This window comes from Schistocerca piceifrons, chromosome 1 (assembly GCF_021461385.2).
Source record: "Schistocerca piceifrons isolate TAMUIC-IGC-003096 chromosome 1, iqSchPice1.1, whole genome shotgun sequence".
Classification (NCBI taxonomy): Eukaryota; Metazoa; Arthropoda; class Insecta; order Orthoptera; family Acrididae; genus Schistocerca; species Schistocerca piceifrons.
The window spans coordinates 496,351,742-496,365,145 of NC_060138.1; the positions used below are offsets into that span (position 1 = coordinate 496,351,742).

The 13,404-nt window shown below is 37.9% G+C and overlaps 1 protein-coding gene across 3 annotated transcripts in view; it reads left to right on the forward strand.

The window, feature by feature from the left end:
• Nucleotides 1-13,404, forward strand: part of LOC124795984 (neurofibromin) — a 489,110-nt gene that overhangs the window by 338,219 nt on the left and 137,487 nt on the right. For all 3 annotated transcript variants that reach the window (XM_047260068.1, XM_047260083.1, XM_047260076.1), the window contains one exon: nucleotides 11,913-12,000. In XM_047260068.1, the coding sequence (XP_047116024.1) occupies nucleotides 11,913-12,000 (88 nt within the window). The remainder of the gene's footprint in view (nucleotides 1-11,912; nucleotides 12,001-13,404) is intronic.

The following is a 13,404-nucleotide window of genomic DNA, read 5'->3' on the forward strand; positions in this document are numbered from 1 at the left end:
GTTGCAGGATAAAGATTTATTGAAATTCTTGTCCATGGTTTCGGTATATCTAAATATATCTTCATCAGAAGCAAAAATAAACCTGAACAGGAAGACACCTTCATTAGCAAGAAACTTAGCAATATAACTGAGATAGGAGAAGAAAACAAGCACTTACTTATAGCGTTAAGTAACCATGAAAATTACCAAAGTGTTACAAGCACAAAAACTTTCAGTCACTTACTAAAATCACATCCTGCACTGGAGATGCATAAAACAATCATGCCAAAGGCGTTGTCAGTAGTTAAAATTAAAATAGTACCTCCATCTGTACAGCATAATTATGAAGAGATGGTCAATGCGAACAAGGCATATTATCAGTACTTAGCCTGTGAACTAGCATAAAGAGGGTGTGGAAGCACTAGGGCAGACAGTTTCACCGAGAGAGGGCACTTGTGGCATGCACGAGACACTCGTGCACATTAAAACCCAGGGATACATACTCATGCGCATCAAAATTTTAAAGGTTGTGCTAGTTCAAACCATCTGTCTTAATAAATAAAACATATCAGAAGCATATAAAACACCTACATACAATAGAAAATATGAACATCAATTTGTCTGTGTCCTAGTGTCAAGCAGGTGAAGCTTGCACTAAGGAACACATCTAATGAGAGAGAGAGAGGGCACTAGTGTTATGCACGAGAATCTAGCGCAAATTAAAGACTAGGATACATGCTAGCGAAAATGAACAAAATGTTGTAGTAAATCGAAACCATCTATCTCCTAAGGTTGAACATTTTTTTCCTAACATTTTGGTCAGTTAACATAGGGTCGTGTTCATTGTTAATAGCTATGGATTTTGCTAAAGATATTTCTTTTTCTAAACAATCCTGTTCTAAAGGTGTGTTCACTGTACGAAGAACTGCAAAGTGAAAGAAGGCAATTTTGTGAGTTTAGGTTCATTGTTAGGGAAAAAACAGCGGTAAAATGTTCAACCTTAGGAGATAACAGGGCAATAAAGAGTGAAGGTAAAACTTTATTTCTATTCCATTTTTGGGGAACTTATCATACAAGATAAGAAGACTTCTACCGAAGCAATACGGTTACAGAGTTGCCTTTTCTTTGCATAACAGCTTAAAACAAAGAGTGATTCATACTATTGGGGCACAGGAAGAACTTGGCACTAAATCCGGAGTTTACAAAATTATTTGTAACGACTGCCCCAACTACTATGTTGGTCAGACAGGTAGACCCATTAAAGTAAGATATAAAAAATACATGCTAGGAAAAAATGGGGAAAATGTGTACAATTTCACATTTGCTGAACATCTATTGCTCTTACAGCATAAGCCACGTAAACTGGATGATGTAGAATTGCTACATAAAGTGAGTAAAGGTTACAAACTAGACCTGTGTGAGGAATTAGAAATTTTCAAACATCTATCTCAGAAAGATGGATTTATTCTTAATGAATAGGTGCAGCTTAGAAACAAAAATTTTTTGTATAGTTTCAAATCCCTTCTTGCTCTAACGTAATATAGTTTGGCTGACTAGAAGCTAGTTTTCTTGTTTATTGATTTTCTTGTTTATTGATGCTGGTGAGACGGTCCTTTCCTGTCTTGTTGGAATTTTACATATTGTTGATGATTATTGTTCGCAGTTCTCGATGTGTATTTGTGGTTTAAATGATTCTGTTATGTTTTTTATTCATGGCAACAGATGGTTTCGATTTACTACAACATTTTGTTCGTTTTTCCTAGTATGTATCCTAGTCTTTAATTTGTGTGAAATTCTCACACATAACACTAGTGCCCTCTCTCTCTCTCTCGTTAGATGTGTTCCTTAGTGCAAGCTTCACCTGCTTGACACTAGGACACAGACAAATTGGTGTTCATATTTTCTGTTGTATGCAGGTGTTTTAAATGCTTCTGATATGTTTTATTTATTAAGACAGAGGGCTTGAATTAGCACAACCTTTAAAATTTTGATGCGCAAGAGTATGTATCCCTGGGTTTAATGTGCATGAGTGTCCCGTGCATGCCCCAAATGCCCTCTCTCAGTGAAACTGTCTGCCCTAGTGCTTCCACACCCTCTTTATGCTAGTTCACAGGCTAAGTACTGATAATATGCCTTGTTCGCATCGACCATCTCTTCATAATTATGCTGTACAGATGGAGGTACTATTTTAATTTTAACTACTGACAACGCCTTTGGCATGATTGTTTTATGCATCTCCACTGCAGGATGTGATTTTAGTAAGTGACTGAAAGTTTTTGTGCTTGTAATACTTTGGTAATTTTCATGGTTACTTAAAGCTATAATGTGTGTTTGTTTTCTTCTCCTATCTCAGTCATGTTGCTAAGATTTTTGCTAGTGAAAATGTCTTCCTGTACAGGTGTATTTTTGCTTCTGATGAAGGTATATTTAGATATACCGAAACCGTGGGCAAGGATTTCAATAAATCTTTATCCTGCAACTGTTTGGCTGTTATCATTTTCGGTGAAGATTTTCAACTGTTGGTGCTTCACCCATGTTTAAAAAGCTGTTATTTCTAGCATGGTATGTTTGCTAACCTCATTTAGGTAAAAATAAGTAATGTGACAACCTGGGAAATTATTATTTTAACCTGAAAAAAAACCTTGTATTTGAAAATTAAGATTTGTGGCCACACTGTCTGTGGAATAAAGACTGTATCTCATCTAATCTAATCTAAGGGAGAAAGTCCACAAGTTTCTTCAGGTGTACTATATCCAGATAAAGCCACTCATTGATGACTGTAGAGCTACCAAATTCTTGGGATGGTGACTGCTATCTTTCCCCCACAGTTCCAAATAGGCTCTCACGTTTTCTGTAAGTGGCAATTTAGTGGGCCTGTTGAGGTGCGATAGGGTACCCGAGTGTTTGTCAAACCGGGAATGTATGTATACAGCCCTGCGAACACGGCTGCTGTGTTGTAAAATGGGAGTGCTCCCAGCACGGTCACTTGATATCAGTTCTACACCATGTACATTGCTCCAAAGCAACCCATGTGCTGTTTTAAGGTGGGGACTAATATTTTGTCTGGTGACTTGTTTGCCAAGCAACATTATAATGAACAAGCTGCTTGCCATGTAGCTAACAGAAATTTTAAATTCTTGGTATAGGTTGTCAGGTAAATTGAGGGCCTTATGAGTTTTTTTTTTCTTTTGAATTGATAGGGATTTTTGCTTTATGTGAGATTAGCTTAGTGCCCACAGCTTCGCTCAAGTAGACTGTATTGTCTGCACAGATTTTTTTTCTTTAATCAAATTTTACATTATTCATAAATTTAAACACCTTCTAAACTTTTCACTCTAATTAAGGCCATGGGAGCTTGCTCTTTTCCAAACATACTTCTGACCAAAAAGTGATTCTGGTAGCTGGAAGCCAAGGTTTCTGTTAATCATGCCTTTTGGATTCTTGTGGTGGTATTTCTGTAGAAATTTTCATCCTCTAACACATTTCTTTGTATGCAACCAAGAAGTGAAATACAACTTTTAATAGATTTAACTTTTTCTTAATGTAACAAAATATTTTCTTAAAAATTTTCATCCCCTATTTCACTCGCTTGGGGGCTGTTTCCAGAAACATTGCAACTCATGATCCTTTTTTTTTTATTTCTAACATGAAGCCAAGTAAAATTTTCATAGATTTAGCTTTAAAAATGCTTCCATAATGAAATGATTTCATAAAACTTTTCATCTACTGTTTCTTCCCCATGGAATTTTGAACAAACTCTTCTTAAATGATGCCTGCAATATAAGATTAACACCAATTCCACTGTTCAAGTTTCCATCCTTAGCAGCTTGGACTGGGTGATGATGTCTCTGCTGCACCTCATTAGGTGTTGAATTTCCAAATTTCTGACAGAGAAGCCAAATACAAGTTTCAAAGATTTAGCTTTCATAAAATGTTTCCTCCCCACAGGGGTTGAGTTTCCAAAGCCACTGAAATACACAGAGATGTCAAATAGCAATTTTTCATAGATTTATCTTTCTTCAATACTGATTTTTATTTTCAAAAACAATTTTCACCCACTGTTTCACCCCCATATGGGTTAAATTTCCAAAAATGCTGGAACACAGATGTCTTTATTTCTGACCAAGACACCAATCCCGAAGTTTCATTGGTCTAGGCTAAAAATTGCCTTAACAGTGATGTATTTTCAAAAAACCTTTCATCCCCTATTTTACCCCCTTAGGGATGGAATTTCAAAAAACCCTTTATAAACAAAGCCTATGGTATAAATCAACACCGTCTGCAAGTTTCAAGATTCTATCCTTAGTGGTTTGGGCTAGGTGATGATGAGTCAGTGAATCAGTCAGTCGAGACATTGCCTTTTATATATTGAGATTGAAACTTGATGAATTCCTGTACAGTAGAGTACACGACACCACTCTGACACTAGGCAAGAAGGTCAAGTGAGCATTTTTGTCCTGTGTTATGGTTATGCAAATCACAATGGAAGTGAAACATGGACGGTAAATAGTTTGGACAAGAAGAAAATAGAAGCTTTCGAAATGTGGTGCTACAGAAGAATGTTGAAGATTAGATGGGTAGATCACATAACTAATGAGGAGGTACTGAATAGGATTGGGGAGAAGAGGAGCTTGTGGCACAACTTGACCAGAAGAAGGGATCGGTTGGTAGGACATGTTCTGAGGCATCAAGGGATCACCAATTTAGTATTGGAGGGCAGCGTGGAGGGTAAAAATCATAGGGGGAGACCAAGAGATGAATACACTAAGCAGATTCAGAAGGATGTAGGTTGCAATAGGTACTGGGAGATGAAGAAGCTTGCACAGGATAGAGTAGCATGGAGAGCTGCATCAAACCAGTCTCAGGACTGAAGACCACAACAACAACAACAATTTGCTTGAAATTAATTTTTATTATCTGCAACAGGGACCATTAACAAGTGAATGTGTTGGGTGGAGAGAGCTCACTTCTGCTGAATAAAAACTTTAATTACTTTATCAAACAATGGAAAATCCAGGATGGAATTAACAATATTATGAAAAGGAAAGTTGCTACCCTTCGTGTAGCGGAGTTGCTGAGTCGCAGCAGATGGGCACAACAAAAAGACTGTCACAAATATAGCTTTCAGCCAGTAAGGCCTTCATCAAAATTAGACGACAGACACACACAAAAACAAACACACACACACACACACACACACACACACACACACACACACACACACACACACACACTCCTCCTGACCTTGTCCAAAAACAAATCTCCCGTGACTTATCTTTCCAGTCTCCCACCACCTCACAATCTCACTGTCCAGTCACAGAGGAGCACTCCTCTTGTAACTCAGTACCACCCAGGACTGGAGCATCTGAATTATATTCTCCATCAGGGTTTCAACTACTTCTCATTGTGCCCTGAAATGAGAAATGTCTTGCCTATTATCCTTCCCACTCCTCCCACAGTGGTACTCCGCTGTCCACTGACCCTACACAATATAATTGTCCATCCCTACACAACCCCTGCTCCCAACCCTTTACCTAATGGCTCATACCCCTGTAATAGGCCTAGATGCAAGACCTGCCCCATATATCCTCTGACCATCACCTACTCCAGTCCTGTCACAAACATCACCTATCCCATCAAAGACAGGGCTACTTGTGAAACCAGTCATGTGATCTACATGCTGAGCTGCAACCACTGTGCTGAATTATATGTGAGCATGGCAGCCAAGAAGCTGTCTGTCTGCATGAATGGCCACCAAGAAACAAGTGGACCACCCTGTTGCTGAGCAAGCTGCCAAATATGACATCCTTCATTTCAGTGACTGCTTCATAGCCTGTGCCATTAGGATCCTTCCCACAAACACCAACTTTTCTGAATTGTGCAGGTGGGAATTTTGCCTGCAATATATCCTACAGTCCCACAACCTTCCTGGCCTAAAACTCCCTTAGTCATTGTCCTTTCCCATTCAGCTCCTTCTCTGTTCCCATTCCACCATCACACCCAACCTTTTTACTTCTCTCCTTTTCTGCTATTGCCCCCCTTCCCACCTCTCTGCTGCCTCCGTCTAACCTCCTGACTGCACATAGCTGCCCTGCTCTCCTTCCAACTTGTCCCTGTGCACTCCCCAGCAGCACATCACTGTCCGCCACACCTACCCTTCTATTCCTCCCCCACCCCACCCCAGCCTCCTCCTTACCACACCCAGTCGTGTTATGCCCATCATCATGCAATTGTGCTGTCATTTATCTGAGACTGCAGTGATGTGTGTGTTGCATTTGTGTTAGTGTGTATCTGTGTGTGTGTGTGTGTGTGTGTGTGTGTGTGTGTGTGTCTGTCGTCTAATTTTGATGAAGGTGTTACTGGCCGAAAGCTATATTTGTGACAGTTTTTTATTGTGCCTATCTGCGACTCAGCATCTGTGCTTTAATTTCTTTAGATGCATTTTCCCATAAATAATGCCATAAAACAATAGGTAGGGAAAATATTCGGAATAACCCAACCCTCTTGTATTCAGTTCTTCACAACAAGATATTTGTAAGAGCACAACAGGTTGACCTGCACTTCTTGATTTATTTTTTATCTTATTGTTGACTCATTTTTAAATTGTTAGCCAGCTGGGCCCCAAGGAATTTTACACAAAGTGTTTGATTTGTTGTGTGACCAGTAATGTCTATGGTACAAGTAGGTCATTTTTATGTGCTTGTAATTATTTAATATGAGTTTTTGTGAGATAAGACTTAAATGCTTTGCTGTGGACCAGTCATAGGCCAGTTCACCTCTCAGCAAACATTACAGTTTTTGAACTGCCCTGTACAGTCATTGATAGGTTATTGATGCAGTTAGGAACAAAGTCAGATCCTGTTCTGATCCTTGTGTTCTGTTCTGCTATTCTAGGGCCAATATTTCTGTAAGACAATTTGTTAATGTGAACCTCTCCTTTCTTTATTGAAGGTGAGATTCCATTAATGCAAAAAGGATGATTTGTTGCCACAACATTTTAATTTGAGAAGTAGAATTTTGTGCTCCACATAACAAAAGGCTTTTGTAACACAGTATGTATCAACAGAATAAATTTTCTTGCTTAACTTTTCCAGCAATTCATTTATGATGTTTTGTATGACTTCCTCTGTGTAGAATCCTGTATAGAAAGTGAGAGGCAGTTCATAAGTTATGCTCAGTTAAGCTTCTGTCATAAGCCACTCCTTCAAACACTTCTGAAAAGAATGCAAGGAGTGAAATGTGTCTGTAATTAGACATCATTTGCTTAGCCATTGACTGATCATGGATATAGCTAAAGAGTAGCTCAATCAGGTCAGTGTAATACTTTAAACTCTATTAGAAACACCATCATAACCAGCAATACCACCATTTCTCAGTTACCTGATGACCTAGTAAACTCTTTAGGTTTTGTATTTTTTTAAACTCATGTCTGTTGTTAGAACATGCTGAATGTGCTGAGACAAATCAAATGCATGTGTAATTGGTTGTGTATTAGTAAGTATAGTATTTTCTGTCACTATGAGGAACTACTGTAATTGAAAAAGAAATGATTGTATGGCATTGATGGCTGAGAGTTCCCACATGGGGAAGTTCAGCCGCCGAGTTGCAAGTCTTTTCAGTTGACACCGTATTGGATTACTTGTGTGTCAATGATGATGAGGACAATACAGCACCCAGTCCCTGACCAGAGAAAATCTCTGACCCAGCCAGGAATCGAGCCCAGGCCCGCCATCTGGCATTCAGATGCACTGAGCACTCAGCTAAGGGGGCTGACACTAATCATTCAATTTAGTACCTAATGCTTTCAATGTGTCATCATTTCTGCCATTGTTAGTTTCTGGTAAATCAATGTCAATCACATTGCTGTTTTTGTTTGTTTTGTCTTTAAAGATTCTCCAAATTTAGTTTGATTTGTTGGTGGAGTGTTTCATTTTTTGTGCATGTGTTCCTTCATCTTCTTCTTCTCTCTCACTCTCTCTCTCTCTCTCTCCCTCTCCCTCTCCCTCTCCCTCTACCTCTCTTTTCACAACATACTGAAGAATTCTATTGTACTGGTAGTAATGAAATTTCAACACTGTTAATGGCTGTCCAAATGCAGTGACTGTTTCTGAGATACTCTGATGTTGTTTTGGATGCGATTTTATGACGGGGCATCTACTTTACACCTTCAGTCAATGATGTTAACTTATGGTGCAAAATCCCAGTAGGACATTAATCATCATGGTGAAACATGAGCGTGCATGCAGTAATTAACTGTTGTTAGCTTGGCATGCTAATAACATCAAACTCAATAGAAAACAGATTGAGATGTTATAGGGATACAACAAGTGAAGGAATGAACTAATAGAATATGTGTACTTATGCCAGTTGGTCATAATACCCCAGATAACATATTATTATTACATGATCTGGGGTAATACCATTTTAGCCTGTAACAAAATTACTACACAATGTACCTGAAGTTCATTCCTGTAAATGGTTTTCTTATGTTGTAATTACATTTATTTTCTCACAGTATCAATAAATATAACAAAATAGAGAATAGTTACCATGCCAAATAATTAGAAATGGAATGGAAATGCCATGTGGCTAGGGCCTCCCGTTGGGTAGACCGTTCGCCGGTGCAAGTCTTTAGAGTTGACGCCACTTCGGCAACTTGCGTGTCGATAATTACTCCAAGATACTGGTGTTTGTGCATTTACTTTGGGATTTTTCTAAACAAGGAAGAAAAATAAATCCATGTCCTCTTTTCTTGTTACTACTAGAAGCATGGTATTTTTTGTATACCTAAAACCTTGGCAGCACTCATATTGACTGCATTGGCAGAGCTACCAATTTTTCTATTTCAGTTCATTGCCACATGGCAAAAAACTTTGTTAATGAAGAGAACAATCAAATTGCAGTCACAAATTAGTTTCAGTTGTAGTTAACCGTTTTATTTGTGATTTGATTCATTTTCGGAGAAGAATGCTATAGAGAGTAAAATTGTGATTTATCATGAATATGAGTCCTGAACACAGCATCACTTTGAGAGTACTTTCATATTTTCCACATACAGGTTTTCTACAGATGTCTTTGATCTTGCATTTTGACATTCTCCACTGCCTTCTGCATTTATTATTTGCCTGTTTGTCTTCATTATTTTACCACTGCTGATTGCAGGAAATACTCTTTGGCATCTGCTTTCCACATATTCATGTCTTAGTTCTTCTCTGAGATGCTACAGAAACTGCTTGTAGCTGATAACTTTCCCTGTAACTGCTATGTAAAGAATCCATGCATTTATTCCAGTGAAGTCTGGCATATTGTATAAAATTTGTACTGACCATTTAAGTGAAACTGCTGTAACAGAATACTTTTTTGCCATCTGGTCCAGCATATCCATACAAAATTTTTCTTATAATAAAATTCGACGGTTTCTGGAAAACAATTTGCATCATTTCCAATTTCTACAGCTGAATGAAGTGTACTGAGAACAATGACATTTTCATTTTTCTATCCTTGATGAATGGACAAGATTGTGTCTTCCTGCTTCATCACAGTGGTTGAATGTAATGGTGCTTTCAACATTCTTACTGGTGTTTGTATCACTCTTCTCAAATGGTTCACTGTACCAACTGGACTTGTATCTTCACTCTTCAATTTTTTAGCCAGATACAAACATGTGGAAAAGTTATTTGTTATATTCCTTCCTCTTCTAAGGAATGAAATGGTCAGTGTTCATCCTTTCACAGGTATGGAAATCGATTCAGAAGATATTTGGTATCTACATCCACTGCTAAACAAAAACTGATACCCATTTATCTGACTTGCTAACAGTGCAGTGTGTAAATTTGCAACTGGCCGTTGTGACCATGAGTTGTTCATGACTCATTATGCTTTGTCTCAAAATCTATTTCTTGACACTGTATTGTAGAAGAAATGTCATTCCCAGCTTTTTGTCCACAAGCTATCAAATTCTGTTCACCTGTGCACGTGCACACACACACACACACACACACACACACACACACACACACACACACACACACACGCACGCACGCACACATATTCATATACATACTAACTGCATTGAATGTACATAGCTCAGAAAGAGAATACTCCAGCTATTGTCTCCTAGTTACTTATGGGGTTATGTTATTGTACACAGCTTTATGTATTTTACCATCCTGTCACCCACAAACAGTTACCAAGAACTAACACAACTGTGAATTTTGATGTTTCTCTTCACATGTAGTGTTCATCTTTTGCTTGTAGTCTGTGCGGGTGCATACAAGATATGATCCAAAGTCACACATTATGTCTTATCTTTTCTGAATTACAAATGGCCTAAAAAAAGTGGTGACAGTAACTGAAACTCACCTCTTCCACCTTGTCTTACTCAGTTGTATCGATTGTAACCCTTTTCTGAATGATAGGCTGGTTTAGGCAGGGGTGTTTGTCTTGCAGCTGCAACAGTAATTGCTGTAGTTTCTCCAGATACACCTCAACTACTTTTCTTTGATTCAGCACAGTCTGGAGTGTAATCATCATTGCTAGTTTCTACTTGTGTTTCAGTTTCACTTTCTTTCGATTCTTGATCTGAAACGCACTGCAGCTTTTCTAAGTATTCCATTACTTCCTTACATGAAAATTTACTTTTCTTTTTTTGTGAAGATGGTTCCCAACAGCTCGTAAATATTTAACAAAATGTCATAGTTCACCAAGAAGAGCTGATAATAAACACTTCTTTATTAACCAGTTTCAGTCTTCGGCGCATCATCAGGTGTCAAAAGGCACTTAAATGAGCTTAGATGGCGATTTAAAACCTATGTCGCCAATTGGCATAAAAATCATCATAATCACTGTTGTCAAGTAGTAAAATATGGTACATTGCCAGTAATAAAATGTACACTGTCAGTCTTTCTTCTATATGTAGAATCTAGTTCTAATATTCTGTGTAGAGGCATTCAGCACAATGGTGACTGCACATCTGATCGCTGTGATGCAGTAATCAGTTAAGAAGCTTTAGCATGCATTCTCACAGTTGTGCATTACAACTGAGCACCTGCTGTGCCTTCAGGCACCAATAAAGAAACATTAAATAGTCAAAATTACTACTGCCATGGTCCCTAGATACCGGTCTTGTATAAATGATTCGCAGAGTTCTTGCCACAACAGATTTGAATTCAGACTCGAGCTTTCAACAGCTTCTTCTGTCATCATTGTCAGAAGATTTCTGTAGGCTATCAGTTACTAGTTGCTGAAATTATGTCATGGAGAAACCTCGAAATCATGGAACTTCTACCAGATATTATGTCGACATCTGTGGCTAAAGAACATTGGTAGCAATGCTGATTTCATTAGATGATGGATGCTTGTTGATTTCTCTCTTGCTTTCACCATGAAGCACCCATTTCCCTGCTCCACTAAGGGTGTCCCAGTTAAAGTTCCTGCTACATATTCCAATCTCAACACCGTTGATGACTGAATCCCAGTAGGTAGATGCATAGGATCATATTTTCATTTCATCAAACATAACTGTATGTTATACATATCTGACATGGTAAGAACTCTGTGAAGCCTTTATTAAGAATGACACCACAAAAAAGTAAACTGTAATAGGTACAGGCCAGTAATTTCTGCAGTGCAGTCTGGTTACAAAAAAATAAAAGTTACAAAATTCTGAAGCTTTACAAAAAGACATTGTTGTTATAGTCAGACAAAATTTCAGAGTGGTCAATTTGACCACTTCTTTAGCTGTATTGTTAATCAGTGTTTGAAAAAAAGTATTTTAGTTCATCTTTTTAAATAAACTAATTTATTTGTGGCAAATTCTAAAAGCAGTCATGTGATTGGGCTTGGGTGTCTTAGTGTTTAGGATAAAATGTAAAAATAAATACATTATAAAAGAGACATGTGGACTGAACCTTCTTTTTGAAAATCTGTTTCAGTCTTTGGAGCAGGTTATGATGTCTACAAGAGAGCCGTTGGAGTGGCATTTCAAGCAGCTAGATCATGCTGTTGGTCTCAGTTTCAAAGGTATTTTGCAGAACTGTTACCCTTCACTGATAGTTGTTTATATTTTGCATTTATTTTGTTACAGCTTCCCTCTCACCATTGACACGAATGAAATTTTGTTTTCCTTTGGTGGTATATGCTGTGCAATAACAAATATCAACTTAACCTATTAAATATTTTGCTTACACATATCTTTAAAGTAGTGTTGTTGTGTGTATTTTTTTTCAAAAGAATAAATTAGAATACCAATACTTCATCAAATTACTTGTTTTCAGCAACTTATCACCAACAAAAATTCACCTGTCAAGCTGAGAAATATGTGTATGAGTTCAGACACACTGTTAAATCCCTTCAAGATGATACATCAGTCCCAAAACTACAACTATAGAGACTGAGAATGTACACAGTATGATACTGAATAATTAGGGATTAAAGATATTTGAAATTTATCTGAGCATAAGATGACTCTGAATATAAGATGACCCTCTCTCTTTTCAACATTGCGTGGCTAAACAAAATTACAAACTGTTTTAATGATATAAATTAACTTCCTTAAAAAGTTAACATTTTACCCATTCTGAACTTTTTCCATTTAATGATTATTTTGATAGTAAAAGAAGAAATAAGATAAACAAAAAGAAATGATTTACCTTAATTTTTATTTTCACTTCCTTTTTTAGTTTACTATATCTGTTGTATTGATATGTTTCATTACCTTCATCACTATAGCACAATCTTCATTCATAAGTCTACTGTCATTTCTTCCTTCCTGACTCTCCTCCTATAGTATGTCATCTTCTGAGCCATCCGTAGCATATGATACGCATTAATTTTTGAATCCTTTCATAATACATTAACTTGAGATTCTGCCCCAGACTGAAAGGATCCACTGACCCAGTATGGATACCGAGGGTCCTTTAACTTCCCCCCTTGGAGTGAGAGCACAATCTCCTAGAAGAAGCCACTCACTGTAAATCTGTTGCAGGTGGACCTTGAAAGATCAATTCTCAACATCCATTAATTTAAGTGGTGAGGTCATGTCGCCAGGAATTATTACCAGGTCTACATTCTTTGCCATCAAATCCTGAACTTCCTTGGTGAGGTGTCCCCAAAATAATTCAGCACCAACATTTTACTTCTGTTAAGCAAAGAGCCTTGTATTCTGTTCCAAATAACCTGCAAGCAATTTAGCATCAGATCGTTTGTGCATAGATATGATAGATATGGTAGCTGCTGGGTGTACTGTCAGGAGGCTGTACTGGAGTTGGGGGGGGGGGGGGTGTGAAAAGGACTATGTGGGTATAGTGCGGATAGAAGGCATGTATGGGACTGGAATGGGAGCTGGGAAGGATTAGAGTAAGGTGGACAACAGGGACTAGTGAAGATTGAGGCCACAGGGGTTACAGGAACAATGCATATTTTGCA